Source organism: Leucoraja erinacea, chromosome 19 (genome assembly GCF_028641065.1).
Source record: "Leucoraja erinacea ecotype New England chromosome 19, Leri_hhj_1, whole genome shotgun sequence".
In the NCBI taxonomy this organism is placed as follows: domain Eukaryota; kingdom Metazoa; phylum Chordata; class Chondrichthyes; order Rajiformes; family Rajidae; genus Leucoraja; species Leucoraja erinaceus.
This window is the reverse complement of record NC_073395.1, coordinates 23,028,105-23,045,049: the sequence shown is the minus strand read 5'-3', so window position 1 is coordinate 23,045,049 and position 16,945 is coordinate 23,028,105. Positions and strand designations below refer to the sequence as shown.

Below are 16,945 nucleotides of genomic sequence, written 5' to 3'. Positions count from 1 at the left end.
GTGAACCTTCTCTGTACTCCCTCTATGGCAAGAATGTCTTTCCTCAGATTAGGAGATCAAAACTGTACGCAATACTTCAGGTGTGGTCTCACCAAGACCCTGTACAACTGCAGTAGATCCTCCCTGCTCCTATACTCAAATCCTTTTACTATGAATGCTAACATACCATTCGCTTTCTTCACTGCCTGCTGCACCTGCATGCCTACTTTCAATGACTGGTGTACCATGACACCCAGGTCTCGTTGCATCTCCCCTTTTCCTAATCGGCCACCATTCAGATAATAGTCTACTGTTTTTGCCACCAAAGTGGATAACCTCACATTTATCCACATTATACTGCATCTGCTATGCATTTGCCCACTCACCCAGCTTATCCAAGTCACCTTGCAGCCTCCTAGCATCCTCCTCACAGCTAACACTGCCCCAAGCTTCGTGTCCTCTGCAAACTTGGAGATGTTGCATTCAAGTCCCTCGTTCAAATCATTAATATATATTGTAAATAGCTGGGGCCCAGCACTGAGCCTTGTGGTACCCCACTAGTCACTGCTTTCCATTCTGAAAAGGGCCCATTTACTCCTACTCTTTTGCTTCCTGTCTGCCAGCCTGTTCTCTATCCACATCAATACTGAACCCCCACTACCGTGTGCTTTAAGTTTGTATACTAATCTCTTATGTGGGACCTTGTCAAAAGCTTTCTGAAAGTCCAGATATAACACATCCACTGGTTCTCCCTTATCCACTCTACTAGTTACATCCTCGAAAAATTCTATAAGATTCGTCAGACATGATTTACCTTTCATAAATCCATGCAGACTTTGTCCAATGATTTCACCACTTTCCAAATGTGCTGCTATCCCATCTTTAATAATTGATTCTAGCAGTTTCTCCACTACCGACGTTAGACTAACTGGTCTGTAATTCCCCGTTTTCTCTCTCCCTCCCTTTTTAAAAAGTGGGGTTACATTAGCTACCCTCCAATCCTCAGGAACTACTTCAGAATCTAAAGAGTCCTCTGCTATTTCCGGCAGATTATTTATGTCTTCCTTAGTGAAGACAGAACCAAAGTAGTTATTCAATTGGTCTGCCATGTCCTTGCTCCCCATGATCAATTCACCTGTTTGTGACTGCAAGGGACCTACATTTGTTTTAACTAATCTTTTTCTCTTCACATATCTATAAAAACTTTTACAGTCAGTTTTTATGTTCCCTACCAGTTTTCTTTCATAATCTGGTTTCCTTTCCTAATTAATCCCTTTGTCTATCTTGGCCAATTCACGTCTCATACCCTCAAAGTTACATAGAACAGTCCACCAGCTTTCTCCATGAAGCAAACGTAAGGAGGTTGCCACATGTAGCACAAGAAATCCTCTTGACCCATGTGTGTTTAAAGGGCCTGTTGGGGTGTCATGCTGGGCACTAAGTCCTATCTAATCAGGGTGGCAAGAAGGTAGAGGTGCCCTCCGAGGGTGATACGTTATATTACGGTAAAATACTGGGGCAATACTCACCATGGCTGGAAGTTTCTGCAAAGCCATCATCAACCATCCGACAGTCATCAGGTTCCGTGAGCCCGAGCCCCAGTTTCCCTGTCAACATTGTTTTACACAAAGACTTCAATAATGACTAAGTCAACACAAGGGACGTTTAGAAACAAGAGGCAACAGCAGATGAACCGTGCAGGAAGGAACTGCAGATGCTGGTTTCAGAGAGGTTTACACCCTCCCTCTGGAGAATAAGAAACAAAACATATTTTTTGCTTGTGCCGAACTGATAGTATTAGGAATTTTGTTCTCATTGGTATTGAGGCTGATTCTTGTGCCACTGGTTGTCACTGTGTTGGAACGAAATGAGGAACAGCTTGTATTTCATGCAGGTAAAAGATCCCAAGGTGCTTCACGGAGGTGTCATCAGTGTTGATGTGGAGTTACGTCAGGAGATGGCGGGACAGGAAATGATCACAGAGGGAGCGTCGCGAAGGAGGAAGGAGAGTTTGGTTGGGCGACCGATGGAATTACAGAAATCCGGATCATGGCTTCCAAAGGCACCGCTGCAAACAGTGGCGCAGTGTGTAGAACCACTGGCTTGCAGCGCCCCCTGTGTGTGGAGTTTACATATCCTCCCTGTGACCGTGTGGGTTTTCTCCGGGTGCTCCGGATTCCTCCCACATCCCAAAGACACGTGGTTTTGTAGGTTTGGCCGTCTGTAAATTGCTCCAAGTGCTCAGAAAGTGGATGAGGTAGTGGGATAACATAGAACTCGTGTGAACGGGTGATCAATGGTCGGCATGGTCACGGTGGGCCGAAGGGCCTGTTTCCACGTGGACAGTATCTCTAAATAACATTCCATAAAGCAATCCTTCACAGACAAGCAGTTCCTGACAGTTATTTCTCTGTGTCTTTAGCAGTTTAATACAATGCATCATTCTTTCCCACAATTAAGGTCAAAATCAATTTCTGTCGAAATGTGACAAGCTAAAAGCCTGTCCAAAGAGATAAAAGCCATAGCAGTCCGCTGGCTTTATTACGCTGCTCTTGGTAAGTGACTTTATTGCCCTTGTTACCATAGTAACCGACTAGCATATCCTGGCTTCTTGTCTCTTGCCAACCAAAGCACAGAATTAATTTTGTTTCAGCCATTTGACAGATTGAATCTTGCTGGAGTACTTGTGAAGCAAGACAGGGGGGCCAAGCAGCTGGAGAGGATGGGGCAGGCAATGCCAGGAGCTGGGGGGCACACAGACAGACAGAGACACACACACGGACATACACACGCATGTACACACAGATACGTGTGCACACACAAAGCAGACAGAATAAGAACACACACACAGATAGACAGGCACGGACAGACAAACACGCACACACTAAGTACACATGGACATGGATATACCGACAACACACTCATTGGTATGCACAGGTAATCCATCTACTTCATAGACACTGCCTTGGGAGTGAGGATAATTTGATTCTGCTGTGTTTTTGTGGGTTTTGAGTGTGGGGACTGCTGAGATGCAAGGACACTGCCACATACAGGGAGAGAGACACATACACCCAATCACAAAGTGTCAAACACATACACACATGCATTTGCATAGGGCAGAAGGGTAAAATTTCACCCTGACAGCTTGATCAGAAACAAATACAAATCTAAATGGAGGAACTTTAACGGATAATTAAACATAAGAGTTACGAGACTGACATAACGCAAACTCCCTCTGGCTTCACGATTCGCAACTGTTCAGTCAGACTGTCTCACACCTTCTGCTTTTATCTCTGACTTTTGTTCCAATCATCGGCCTATCAAGCCCCCCCCCCCCCCCCCCCGTCCGTGTCCATCTATTACGTCTCATTTCAAGTAACTCCAGGATAGACAAAAATGCTGGAGAAACTCAGCGGGTGAGCCAGCATCTATGGAGTGAAGGAAATAGAGATGTTTCGGGTCGAGACCCTTCTTCAGCATCCTTTCATCCCCTCTTCCCCCACCATAGTCGCCCCACCAATTCCACCGCTCACATCCTTGTTATCACACCTTCCCCAGTCAACAATGGGCCATTGTGGGCTCCATCCTTCCTGAGGTTATCAGTTGCCAGCCTTGATCTGTTTTGGCCTTTTCTCATCTCGTTTATTCTCCCCCACCCCCCAATCTCTACATTCAGTCTGAAGAAGGGTTACGACCCAAAACGTCACCCATGCCACCCACTACTTTTCTCCAAAGATGCTGCCTGACCCACTGAGTAACTCCAGCGTTTTGTGTCTATCTTCAGTGTAAGCCAGTATCTCCAGTTCCTTTCTCCACCTATTAGTTCATAGGTCATAGGAGCAGAACTAGGCCAATCAAACCAATAAGTCTACTCCGCCATTCAATCATGGCTGATCTATCTTTCCCTCTCAACCCCATTCTCCTGCCTTCTCCACATAACCCCTGACACCCATACTAATCAAGAATATGTCAATCTCTGCGTTAAAAATATCCATTGATGGCCTCCACAGCCGCCTGTGGCAATGAATTCCACAGATAAAGAAATTCTTCCTTATCTCCTTTTTAAAGCTACGTCCTTTTATTCTGAGGCTATGCCCTCTGGTGCTAGACTCTACCACTAGTGGAAACATCCTCTCCCTCGTCCTTCTAAACTCCAGCGAGTACAAGGACATTGCCATCAAACGCTCATCATGAGCACAACCCAACCATCCCCGGGATCATTCTCTTAAGCCTCTTCTGGACCTTTTCCAATGTCAATACATCTGAACGAGGGTCTAGACCCGAAACGTCACCCATTCCTTCTCTCCAGAGATGCTGCATGTCCTGCTGAGTTACTCCAGCTTTTTGTGTCTATCTTCAGTACATCTTTCCACAGATATGGGGCCCAAAACGGCGCACAATCATCCAAATGCGGTCTGGCCAGTGCCTTATAAAATCTCAGCATAACGTCCCTGTTTTTATATTCTAATGCTCGTGAAAGAAATGCTCGTGCCACACTTTGTCCTGCCTCTCTCTCAGCTTTCCTCACCCCCCCACCCCCGATCTACAATCAGCCTGGGGCATCCCAACCCGAAATGTCACCTATCCATGTTCTCCAGACATATTGCCTGACCCATTGAGATACTCCAGCACTCTGTGTCCATAATGTGACCGACTCAAATCTGTAACCTTGCCTCCACTCTTCCCCCCTCATCCCAAAAGCCCAGTTCTAATTAAAGTCCAGAACCGATCTGGATTCCTTATGTGAATCCCACCTGGAAGATGGTGTATGTTTTACCAGCAGACTACATCTACACTTCACGCTGCCTCGGCAAGACCACCAGCATTGTCTGCGAAGGGCGCTCAGCATCGCCAAGGACTGCTCTCACCCCAACCACAGTCTGTTTACCCTCCTACCATCCGGGAGGCGCTACAGGTCTCTCCGTTGCCGGTCCATGAACAGCTTCTTCCCTGCGGCTGTTACACTACTCAACACTGTACCCCGGTGATTGCCAATCACCCCCCCACCCCCCCTGACACTCCTCCCACCAGGAAAAAAAAATAATTACACTACTATGACTGTATTCACGTAAATATAATTATGTATTGCTCATATTCTATGTCGCTCTTCTAGGGAGATGCTAACTGCATTTCGTTGTCTCTGTACACTGCACAATGACAATAACGTTTGAATCTGAATCTGAGCATAATCAAGGACCAGTCTCATCCCTGGTCACTCTCTCTTCTCCCCTCTCCCATCAGGCAAGAGGTACAGAAGTGTGAAAATGCACACCTCCAGATTCACGGATAGTTTCTTCCCAGCTGTTATCAGGCACCTGAACCATCCTATCACCAACTAGAGAGCGGTCCTGACCTCCCATCTACCTCATTGGAGATCCTCAAACTATCTGTAATTGGACTTTACGTGACTTCACTTTATCTTAAACTAAATGTTATTCCCTTTATCCTGTATCTGTACACTGTGGACGGCCTGATTGTAATCATGTATAGACTTTCCACTGACTGGATAGCACGCAAAAAAAATATTTTCACTGTACCTCGGTACACGTGACAATAATAAACAAAACTCAGTGCATTACAGACACGGTGGCAGAGCGGTAGAGTTACTGCCTTACAGCGCCAGAGATCCAGGTTCAATCCTGACTATGGGTGCCGTCTGTACGGAGTTTGCACGTTCTCCCTGTGATCTCGTAGGTTATCACCGGTTGCTCTGATTTCCTCCCACACTCCAAAGACGTGCAGGCTTATAGGTTTAAGAGGGAACTGCAGATGCTGGAGAATCGAAGGTTACACAAAAAAGCTGGAGAAACTCAGCGGGTGCAGCAGCATCTATGGAGCGAAGGAAATAGGCAACGTTTCGGGCCGAAACGTTGCCTATTTCCTTCGCTCCATAGATGCTGCTGCACCCGCTGAGTTTCTCCAGCTTTTTTGTGTAACCCAGGCTTATAGGTTCATTGGCTTCTGTAAACTATCCCTAGTTTGTAGAATGGAATTAGTGTACGGGTTGATCGTTGGTTGGCGGGGACACGGTGGGTCAAGGGGCCAGTTTCCACACTGTATCTGAAGTAATATCTAAAGATACTATAGCAGCACTTAAAAGACTTTTGTATACATGTATCTCTAAAAATACACCGAGATTCGCTGTATCTCTAAAGTCTAAAGTAATGTGGGATAACAGAACAAGTGTGAAGTTGGGTTGAGTTGAGTTGAGTTTATTGTCACGTGTACTGAGGTACAGTGAAAAGCTTTTGTTGCCTGCCAACCTGTCAGCGAGTAGACTATACATGATTACAATCGAGCCACAGATACATGATAAAGGGAATAACGTTTACTGCATGATCAAGTCCAGTAAAGTTCAATCAAAGGTAGACTGAGGGTCTCCAATGAGGTAGATAGCAGCATTCTGTAGTTGTTGGTAGGATGGTTCAGTTGCCTGATGGTTCAGCTGAGAAGAAACAGTTATCAGGCAACTGAAACTGGGCAGTGCAGCTACAGTGGGCTGAAGGACCTGATTCCACGCTGTATCCCTGAACTAAACTAAACTAACTCAGTGTGCAAAGTAAAGGCTGTGATGGAAGGTCAAGCCGGTCTGGTGACGGGAAAATCACACTCACCTGATGCGTTATGAGGAATATTTCATACAGAGCTGATATCACAGCATCACTGTACTCCAGTAACAGGTTCTGTAGCTGCAAAGATAGACAAAGCAAAAGCCAGTGTTAATTACATTGCACAATGGCCACGCACACTAGATAACATTGTGTTCAAGAAGGAACTGCAGATGCTGGAAAATCGAAGGTACACAAAAATGCTGGAGAAGCTCAGCGGGTGCAGCAGCATCTATGGAGCGAAGGAGATAGGTAACGTTTCGGGCCGAAACCCTTCTTCAGACTGATAGGGGGTGGCGGGGAGAAGGAAAGAAAAAGGGAGGAGGAGGAGCCCGAGGGCTGGGGGATGGGAGGAGGCAGCTCGAGGGCTAAGGAAGGGGAGGAGACAGCAGGGGCTAACAAAATTGGGAGAATTCAATGTTCATGCCCGACGGATGCAGGCTCCCCAAGCGGAATATGAGGTGCTATTCCTCCGATTTCCGGTGTTGCTCACTCTGGCAATGGAGGAGACCCAGGACAGAAAGGTCGGATTGGGAATGGGAGGGGGAGTTGAAGTGCTGAGCCACCGGGAGGTCAGGTAGGTTCTTGCGGACCGAGCGGAGGTGTTCGGCGAAACGATCGCCCAACCTCCGCTTAGTCTCACCGATGTAGATCAGCTGATATCTAGAGCAGCGGATGCAGTAGATGAGGTTGGAGGAGATACAGGTGAACCTCTGTCGCACCTGGAACGACTGCTTGGGTCCTTGAATGGAGTCGAGGGGGGAGGTAAAGGGACAGGTGTTGCATTTCTTGCGGTTGCAACGGAAAGTGCCCGGGGAGGGGGTGGTACTGGAGGGAAGGGAAGAATTGACAAGGGAGTTGCGGAGGGAGCGGTCTTTGTGGAAGCCAGACATAGGGGGAGATACACAATACACACAATACACTATACAATTTATTTGTCACTTGAACCTCATAGAGGCTCAAATGAAATGTTGTTTCTACAGTCATACACACATGAAAAAAAAGACCCAAGACACAACAGAATTTACACAGACATCCATCACAGCGCATCTCCTCCTCGCTGTGATGGAAGGCAAAAAAACTTATCTCTCCCCTGCACTCCCCATTCCCCTCCCGATGTCAGAGTCAAAGCCCCCGGCGGGCGATGGCAATTGTCCCGCGGCCATTAAAGCCACGCCGGGCGATGCAAGGCCACACTTCGGGTCTTGTTGTTGGAGCCCCCGGCGGGCTCTAGCAAAGTCCCGCAGCCGTTGAAGCCGCGCCGGGCGGTGATGTAAGGCCCCGCTCCAGGTCCTTGACCCCGCGACTCGGGCGGGTGAAGTCGCCGTTGCAGAAGCCTCGAAAAGCAGTCTCCCACCAGAGACCCGCGGGCTCCCGATATTACTGTCTGCCAGACCTACGGTAAGCCTCCGAATCTCTGGGGGTCGGGTCGCAGCAGCGCACCACCACAGCTCCACCCGCTCCGGACTCGGCTAGCTCCATGATGGTGAGTAGCTCCGCAGCTCCGTGACTGGAACCCCAGGACGTTCCTGTTGGAGGCTGCTCCACGTTGCAGCCCTAACGACAACGGAGACCCGACAGAGAAAAGGTCAGGTTCTCCGTGCAGGGGAAAGATTTTAAATGTTCACACACACACACACACACACACACACACACACACACACACACACACACACACACACACACACACACACACACACACACACACACACACACACACACACACACACACACACACACACACACACACACACACACACACACACACACACACACACACACACACACACACACACACACACACACACACACACACACACACACACACACACCCCATCAAAAAAATAAAATAACAACTACATTAAAATGGGACAAAAAATAACAAAAAGACAAACGGACTGCAGAGGCCGCTGCGAAGCGAGTCGCGCCGCCCACCGGAAGATGGGAAGATGTGGCGGGTGGTGGGGTCACGTTGGACGGGGTCACGGTGGCTCAGCACTTCAACTCCCCCTCCCATTCCCAATCCGACCTCTCTGTCCTGGGTCTCCTCCATTGCCAGAGTGAGCAACACCGGAAATTGGAGGAACAGCACCTCATATTCCGCTTGGGGAGCCTGCATCCGTCGGGCATGAACATTTAATTCTCCCAATTTTGTTAGCCCTTGCTGTCTTCTCCCCTTCCTTAGCCCTCGAGCTGTCTCCTCCCATCCCCCAGCCCTCGGGCTCCTCCTCATCCCTTTTTCCTTCCTTCTCCCCGCCACCCCCTATCAGTCTGAAGAAGGGTTTCAGCCCGAAACGTTACCTATCTCCTTCGTTCCATAGATGCTGCTGCACCCGCTGAGTTTCTCCAGCATTTTTGTGTACCCACTAGATAATATTAACACTTACACAGGGGCCGTGCCCCAAGTCTGCGCATAAGTACACGCTACCATATCTTATTAATCTCACCTTCCAGTCAACGACAGCACACTGCTCATTAAATATAAAACTAAAATAACTACACTGCCACTAATTAAACCAAAACAGAACTTTTAATGGCACTGCAATTAGTTTAGACTAGACTAAGTGGGGCTCGTTGAGTCCCTGTCACACGGGAGTCCTGGTCCCCCAACGCAACCCGCAACCCAAAGCAGCATATGCAGTTCCTTCCTCCATGGGTCATTCATTGGTAGCTGTGGTTTAGATCCCATTGACTTGACGATTGAACCAGTTTGCATTGTGTGTGCGTGCGTGACTGTGTGTGTGTGTGTGTGTGTGTGTGTGTGTGTGTGTGTGTGTGTGGTGTGTGTGTGTGTGTGTGTGTGTGTGTGTGTGTGTGTGTGTGTGTGTGTGTGTGTGTGTGTGTGTGTGTGTGTGTGTGTGTGTGTGTGTGTGTGTGTGTGTGTGTGTGTGTGTGTGTGTGTGTGTGTGTGTGTGTGTGTGTGTGTGTGTGTGTGTGTGTGTGTGTGTGTGTGTGTGTGTGTGTGTGTGTGTGTGTGTGTGTGTGTGTGTGTGTGTGTGTGTGTGTGTGTGTGTGTGTGTGTGTGTGTGTGTGTGTGTGTGTGTGTGTGTGTGTGTGTGTGTGTGTGTGTGTGTGACAGTTCATAATGAGCAACATCTTTAAGGACCATTTCTAAAGATGAAATAGCAAACAATTATAAAGCTGAGGGAGGGAGGACCCTGGGAGATGCGGGCTGGACTGAAGGAACGAGGGCTATCAGAGGCGCAGAGAAGAGCAGATGTAGAGAGTCACGGGACAGGGTCTACTGCAGACTTACCTCCTCGCTGGGAGGAACAGCTGGGACCACACGCTCCACCGACACCCCGTCACCAGCCGTACAAGGTGTCTTCAGTACATGCGGCCCACTTATTAAAATCTTCAGTAGGCTGACGACCAAGATGCCCCTAACATGTAATACACAGAACACTCGCCTTAAAATATGGCCACATTATAAGGCAATGTTAAAAAACCTTTCAACTCCATGAAACAACATCACTGATGATAATTAGAGTCCTAAACATAAACACTACAGCAAACCCAAGTTATTACAGACTTCTTTATAACGGATTACAGTTATAGCAGACTGTCTCTTTAAGAAGTGCTGGAAGGAACTGCAGATGCTGGTTTATACTGAAGATAGACACAAACTCAGTGGAGTAACTCAGCGGGACAGGCAGCGTCTCCGGAGAGATGGAATGGGTGGCGTTTCGGGTTGAGGCCCTTCTTCAGACTGAGAGTCAAGGGAGAGGGAGTCTAGAGATATGGATGGGTAAGGTGTGAAAACCCCAGATCAAAGTAGACGTGGATAAGGAAATGTAGAATGGATCATTGTTAGCTGAGAAGAAGGTGACAAGGAGGCATACAAGCAATAAAATTAACCAAAAGGACAGTGAAACTAGTCGGAGAACTAGGGTAGGGGAGGGACAGAGAGAGAGAGAGAGAGAGAGGGAAAGTAAGGGTAACAAAGTTAGAGGATTCAATATTCATACCGTTGGGTTGTAAGCTGCCCAAGCTACAGGGAAACAGCCCAATGCTGGCAGGTGGGACTAGCGTAGATGGGGTATCTTGGTTATCATGGCCATGCTGAACGACTCTAAGAATGACCAATCAGCGACAGCTACCCCAGCAAATCGGAGGAACAGAACCTCACATTTCGCTTGGGCAACTTGCAACCCAGCGGCACGAATGTTAATTCCTCTAACTAAAATAACTCCTGCAATCCCACCCCTCCCTCCCCCACCCTAATCTTCCTACCAGTTCCACTGTTCGCATCCTAGTATCCCTCTCATTTACACACCTTCCCCAGTCAACAATGGGCTATTGTGGGCTCCACCCTTCTTGTGGTCACCTGTCGCCAGCCCTGATCTGTTTTGGCATTTTCTCACCCCCAGTTTAGTTCCTCCCCCCCACCTCTACTCTCAGTCTGACGAAGGGTCCCAACCCACAACGTCACCTGTTTTTATTCTCTGGAGAGGCTGAGTTACTCCAGCATTTTGTGTCTATCTTCGAGAGCTACCTACCGCTTGGCAGCGAGAAGGGGCAGGCGACTTGGCTCCGTTTCAGTCTCCCTGAACATCACGCCCAACGTCTCCACGATCAACCTACACAATCTGCGCGGATAAACGGAAAGTTATATCGCACGTTCACCTTTCTGTAAATTTAGACAGCATAAAGTTCCCAACTTGCAAAATAAACAAGAATCATATCTGCAGAGGAGGCAGATAAACCTTTACAAGCATTGGCCAGGTGGGCGGAGCAATTGTTGATGGAATTGAATATGGAAAAATGTGTGGTGTTGCATTTTGGAAAGTCTAACATGGGCAGGACCAGCACAGCGAATGGTCGGGCTCTGGGGAGTATTGTAGAACAGAGGGATCTAGGAATGCAGGTGGGTAGTTCCTTGAAAATGGCGACACCGTTAGATTGGATGTTCAAAAATTACTTTGGCACATTGTCCATTGGACAGAGTGTTGAGTATCGAAGTAGGGAGGCCATGTTGCAGTTATATAAGATGATGGTGAGGCTGCATTTAGAGTATTGTGTTTAGTTATGAGCACCAAGTTACAGGAAAAGATGTTGTCAATTTGGAAAGGGTTCAGAGAAGATTTATGAGGATGTTTCCTGGACTCGAGGGTCAACTGTGTAGAACAGGCTGGGACTAAACTCCTTGGAACACAGGAGGATGAGAGGTGATCTTATCGAAATGTAAATAATCATGAGAGCAATAGATCAGGTAGACTCACAGAGTCTCTTGCCTGCACATCCACGTGCCATCTCAAATGCTTCATTTAGTTTACACTCCACTATAGTGTCTGTCTCCACCACCACCACCTGGCACTGCTTTCCAGGCACCCACCACTTTCTACATACTAAACTTGTCCACACATCTCCTTTAAACTTTGCCACTCCGCCAGTATAGCTACGGCCTCCAGTCTTTGACATTTCCAACCCGAAGAAATAGTTCTGACTGCCTACACTATCAATGCTGGGAATATCTAGAATAATAGTGGAAAATACTGGAAACACTCAACCGGTCAGGCAGCATCTGTAGAGAGGGATGCGGAGTTTATGTTTACGACGTATGACCTCCTGAAAGCACACCACCACATAAACGCCAGTGGCTATCACACAATCCTACACACTAGGGACAATTTACAATGTTACCAAAGCCAATTAACCTGCAAACCTGCACATCTTTAGAAACCAAAGCATCCAGAGAAAACCTACGCAGGTCACAGGGGGAATGCACAAACTCCGTACAGACAGTTTTCTCTGGAATTGCACGTGATAGAGAGGAGACCTTAAACTTTGACTTACAGCGTGGAAAGAGACCATTCGGCCCACCGGGTCCATACTGACCAGCAATCACTGCACACTCGTTCTATCCTACACACTAGGGACAATTTTACCAACGCCAATTAACCTACAAACCTGCACATCCTTGGAGTGTGGGAGGAAATGGGAGCATCCAGAGAAAACCCACACAGTCATCGGAAGTACATACAAACTCTGTACAAACAGCATCTGTAGTCAGGATCGAACCTGGATCTCTGACTGTGAGGCAGCAACTCTACCACTGCGCCACGCTTTAAGCAAAAGATCTGTAAACTTTCTTGTAACATCTGGGTTGGCACGGTGACGCAACGGTAGAGTTACTGTCTCATAGCGCCAGAAACCCGGGTTCAATCCCGACGTTATGACACTAATCATCATCAATGTACAGTGGCGTAACAGTAGAGTTGCTGCCTCACTGCGCCAGAGACCCTGGTTCGATCCTGACTACGGGTGCTGTCAGTACGGAGTTTGTACGTTCTCCCTGTGACCATGTGGGATTTCTCCGGGTGCTGCATTAAAATTGAAAATTGTCCCTAGTGTGTGAGGTAGTGCAAGTGTACGAGGTGATCACTGAACGGCGTGGGATCGGTGGGCCGAAGGGTCTGTTTCAGCGCTGCATCTCTAAACTAAGTCTAAAGTTGTTGAGGCATCAACAAATGTAGAGGGTTTTTTTCAACATTTATAATTGAACCGGATCTGGACTATAGAGAAAAATTAGGAATTGGATGAAGAAATGAGGAATAGGATTAAAATCGTGGAGTTTGCGGTCCCTGGTTGGAGACCGGCTTCAGGAACTCCAAGCCGCAGGAGCTTCAATCGCCCTGACTTCAGATGGTTCGCCTCCACCGACCGCGGGAGAAAAAGGAGGAAAGAAGATAAGACTTTATTGTGTTCCATCACAGTGGGGGATGTGGAGGAGCCGCTGTGGTAGATGTTTATGTTAATTTATGTTCTTTATGTGGTTGCGTGTTTTGTCGGTTTTTTGATATAACTATGGCAAATCCTCATATGATTTACATACTTGTTTTGTTTTCATACTTGGCTAATAAAATCAATTACAATTACAAGACTAATGCCAAGATGTGCAGAATCGTAGGTTAATTGGCATCTGTAAATTGTCCCTAGTGTGTAGGATGGAACTAGTATACGGGGGTGATTGCTGGTTGGCGCAGACTCGGTATGCCGAAGGGCCTGTTCCCACGCTGTATCTCTAAACTAAATCTAAAAGTTAGCCTTACCCATCCCACTTCAGCTCCATGCTTTGAAGATGGATGATCCCGGCTTGAGGGTCCAAGCAGAAGCTTTTTCAATGGGAACATTTCACTTACTGTAGATCATTGATGGTTTTCCTCCTGTCTCGTTGGGTTGTTGGATCCTCCAATCTCGGCAAGTGCTCCTGAAGTTTTCCAATCAGAAACGGATACAGGTCGTTCGACTGCGGACAAGAGATGGAAGAGGCTTTAGTGAGGAGTTTAGGTGAAAACAAAAACATAACATACCTCATAATTGAAATGTAATTGTCAATACTCTTCACAGTGCGGGGTGTGGTTTAGTCCACAGCTCTCCAGCCACAACTTCATTGTTCTGTCTAGGACATACCTACAACCCCCCCCACTCAACCACCCCTCCCTCTGTACCACCCCTCCCTTTCTACCCCCCTCCCTCTCGAGGGATTGAAGAGGGAGGGTGAAGAGGAGGAGGAGGGAGTGCTGGGGGATGAAGAGAAATGAGCTGCGCCTGTGCAGTTGGGGGCTATGCATGAGTGGAGCAATATTGAGTTAGGGGATTGGCTTGCATTGGGGGAATGGGTGAGTGGTGGAATCTTGCGTTGGGGAGCAGACCCAACGGGTCTGCACTTGGTCTAGTATGACAATAAAACACTCTTGACTCTTGCCTAAGTCCTATACCCAGCGACTTGAGTTACCATTGCCAAGGAGTCCCATCATGCTGAGGGAGAGCTGCGACATCTGACATCATCCCCTTGTCCCTCAGATCGAAACAATAGATCCCATTTAGACTTTAGATATAAAGCGTGGAAACATGTCCTTTGGCCCACCGAGTCCATGCCGACCAATAATCACCCCATACACTAGCACTATCCTACACACTAGGGACAATTTAACCAAAGCCAATTAACAGACAAACCTGAACATCTTTGGAGTGTGGGAGGAGGCTGGGGGAGCCATCAGGTACTATCGCAATGTTTAAAACACATTTGGACAGGTACTTGGATGGGATGGGTTTAGTGCCATACACATGCAGGTGGGACGGGGCCTGTTGTAGATGAAGATTAGTGTAGATGGGGCCTGTTGGTCAGCGTGTGCAAGTTGGGTCAAAGGGCCTGTTTCCATGCTGTGAGACTCTATGACTCTACACCCAGAGAAAACCCATGTGGTCACAGGGAGAATGTCCAAAGTCTGTACAGACAGCACCCGTAGTCAGGATCGAACCCGGGTCTCTGATGCTGTGAGGCAGCAACTCTACTGCTGCGTTACTGCGCCGCCATAAGTTTCATGGTTAGGTTGCCCGTTGAATTTGCAACTTTGTATGACTTTGGTTAGGCTGCATTTGGGCAGCATCTCTGGAGGGCGAGGGTTGGTGACGGCATCTCAGAAATACATCACAGGCTGTAAAAATCCTGAGAGACAGAAGGACACAAAGTGCTTCTCGTTTGTTTGTGTTTAGTTTATTGTCACGTGTGCCGAGGCATAACATAAATCTTGTCAAATGGAACACACAGAAACGTACTTTCCAGAAGAGCTTTTTGATGGTGAAGTTGCGAAGTGCAGCAGTTTTCAGCTCCTTCACCAGTGAACAGGTCCTGTCCAACGCACTGCTTCCATGAAGCAATTCAGAGCTCAGTTGATTGAAGAGTTTATTGATTCCCTCTGAACTGGCACAACACAGACCACAATTGTTCACACAGAAAAATATTTTAATACACAGATCAAACAGCATTATTTAAAGAAAGTGAATACATTGCAATATAAACAATAGAGCGAGCTGCCAGAGGATAGACACAAAAAGCTGCAGTAACGCAGCGGGACAGGCAGCATCTCTGGGGAGTAAGAATGGGTGATGTATCATCTTCTTCAGACTGAAGAAGGGTCTCGACCCGAAACGTCACCCATTCCTTCTCTCCAGAGATGCTGCCTGTCCCGCTGAGTTACTCCAGCTTTTTGTGTCTATCTTCGATTTAAACCAGCATCTGCAGTTCCTGCTAACACATTTCGAACTGCCAGAGGAGGTAGTTGAGGCAAGTATCAATACAGCATTTAAAAGACACTTGGACTGGTACATGGGTAGTGAAGGTTTGCAGGCATGGAAGGATATGGACCAAACTGGGCAGGTCGTAGCAGCATAGTTGAGGCATCTTGATCAGCACGAGGCAATCATCTGGTGACTACACATAGCAACACTAGTCTCCAATATGGTGGTTTCCCATAACAACCCTGGACTCCATTATGGCGCTTCCTGTGGCTACACTGGATTCCAATGTGGCAGCATCCCATAGCAACACTAGGCTCCAATATGTTGGTTTCCCATAGCAACACCGGGCTCCAATATGGCTACTTTCCATAGCAACAGTCAGGCTCAATATGGCAACAGTCACGTCCAAAATGGTGGCATCCCTTAGCAACATGAGTGTCTGTGATCGTCATTCTTTGTTGCTAATCACCCTGCTTCTCCTTTCATTTCTTATGCACCCTTCCCCAAGTTACTTCTCATATTTAAATTTGTCATATTTATATTTAAACGAGGCCGTGTGCCATTCATTACTTCCTTTCATTGCTTTCGCCGAGCATCAAACAACAAATGACGCAAGCTCCACGTAAGCCCATTGCTCTTTTATACAGCAGCCACCTCCTTGCCTTCCACTGCTCTCTGTTCCGATGGAGAGCCTGCATTTAAAAATCCTGTATTTCAATCTAAGCGACTCGTCAAGCTGTCAACTTTAACTTATGTATCAGAAGGTTAAAGGTTCAAATCCCACTCCAGCAACTTGGAGATTGTTTGATGAATTTTCCAACTCATGATCTATTATGACATAAAGGTCATTCAGCCCATCAAAGTCTATGCCAGCTCTTGAACAACCCATCATTTCCACCCCCCTATTTATTTCTCAATAAACTATTCTCTTGCACATGCCAATCAACTCTAATAATTTTATCTGAAGAAAGGTGCCTCCACAGATGCTGCCTGACCACTGAGTTCCTCCAGCACTCCGTGTTTTGCTCAGGATTCTAGCATCTCCAGTTCTTGATGTCACCATTTTCCTTTGGCTTGAATCCATCCAATGATGCTTTACCTGCACCGTGCTCTCCTAGGGACCTTCCACCACTTTGTTACGATGATCTCTTCAGCGTGCCACCACTCCCCCTCCCCCCCCCCCCCCTCACCTTTTCTGCACCTCTGTCCACTGTGGTGGGCACAATGGTGGAGCTGGTAAAGTTGCTACCTTACAGCGCCAGAGTCCTGGGTTTGATCCTGACTACGGGTGCACGTCAATACGGAGCTTACACGTTCTCCATGTGACCGCGTGG

General features: G+C 47.5%; 1 protein-coding gene across 1 annotated transcript in view; it reads right to left on the bottom strand.

Moving 5' to 3' along the window:
• c19h12orf56 (chromosome 19 C12orf56 homolog) overlaps nt 1-16,945 on the bottom strand; it is a 41,465-nt gene that overhangs the window by 8,036 nt on the left and 16,484 nt on the right. The window contains exons 6-11 of the mRNA XM_055650659.1: nt 15,150-15,294; nt 13,730-13,836; nt 11,087-11,176; nt 9,844-9,970; nt 6,594-6,668; nt 1,509-1,586 (exon numbers count right to left, since the gene is read on the bottom strand). Of these exons, the coding sequence (XP_055506634.1) occupies nt 1,509-1,586; nt 6,594-6,668; nt 9,844-9,970; nt 11,087-11,176; nt 13,730-13,836; nt 15,150-15,294 (622 nt within the window). The remainder of the gene's footprint in view (nt 1-1,508; nt 1,587-6,593; nt 6,669-9,843; nt 9,971-11,086; nt 11,177-13,729; nt 13,837-15,149; nt 15,295-16,945) is intronic.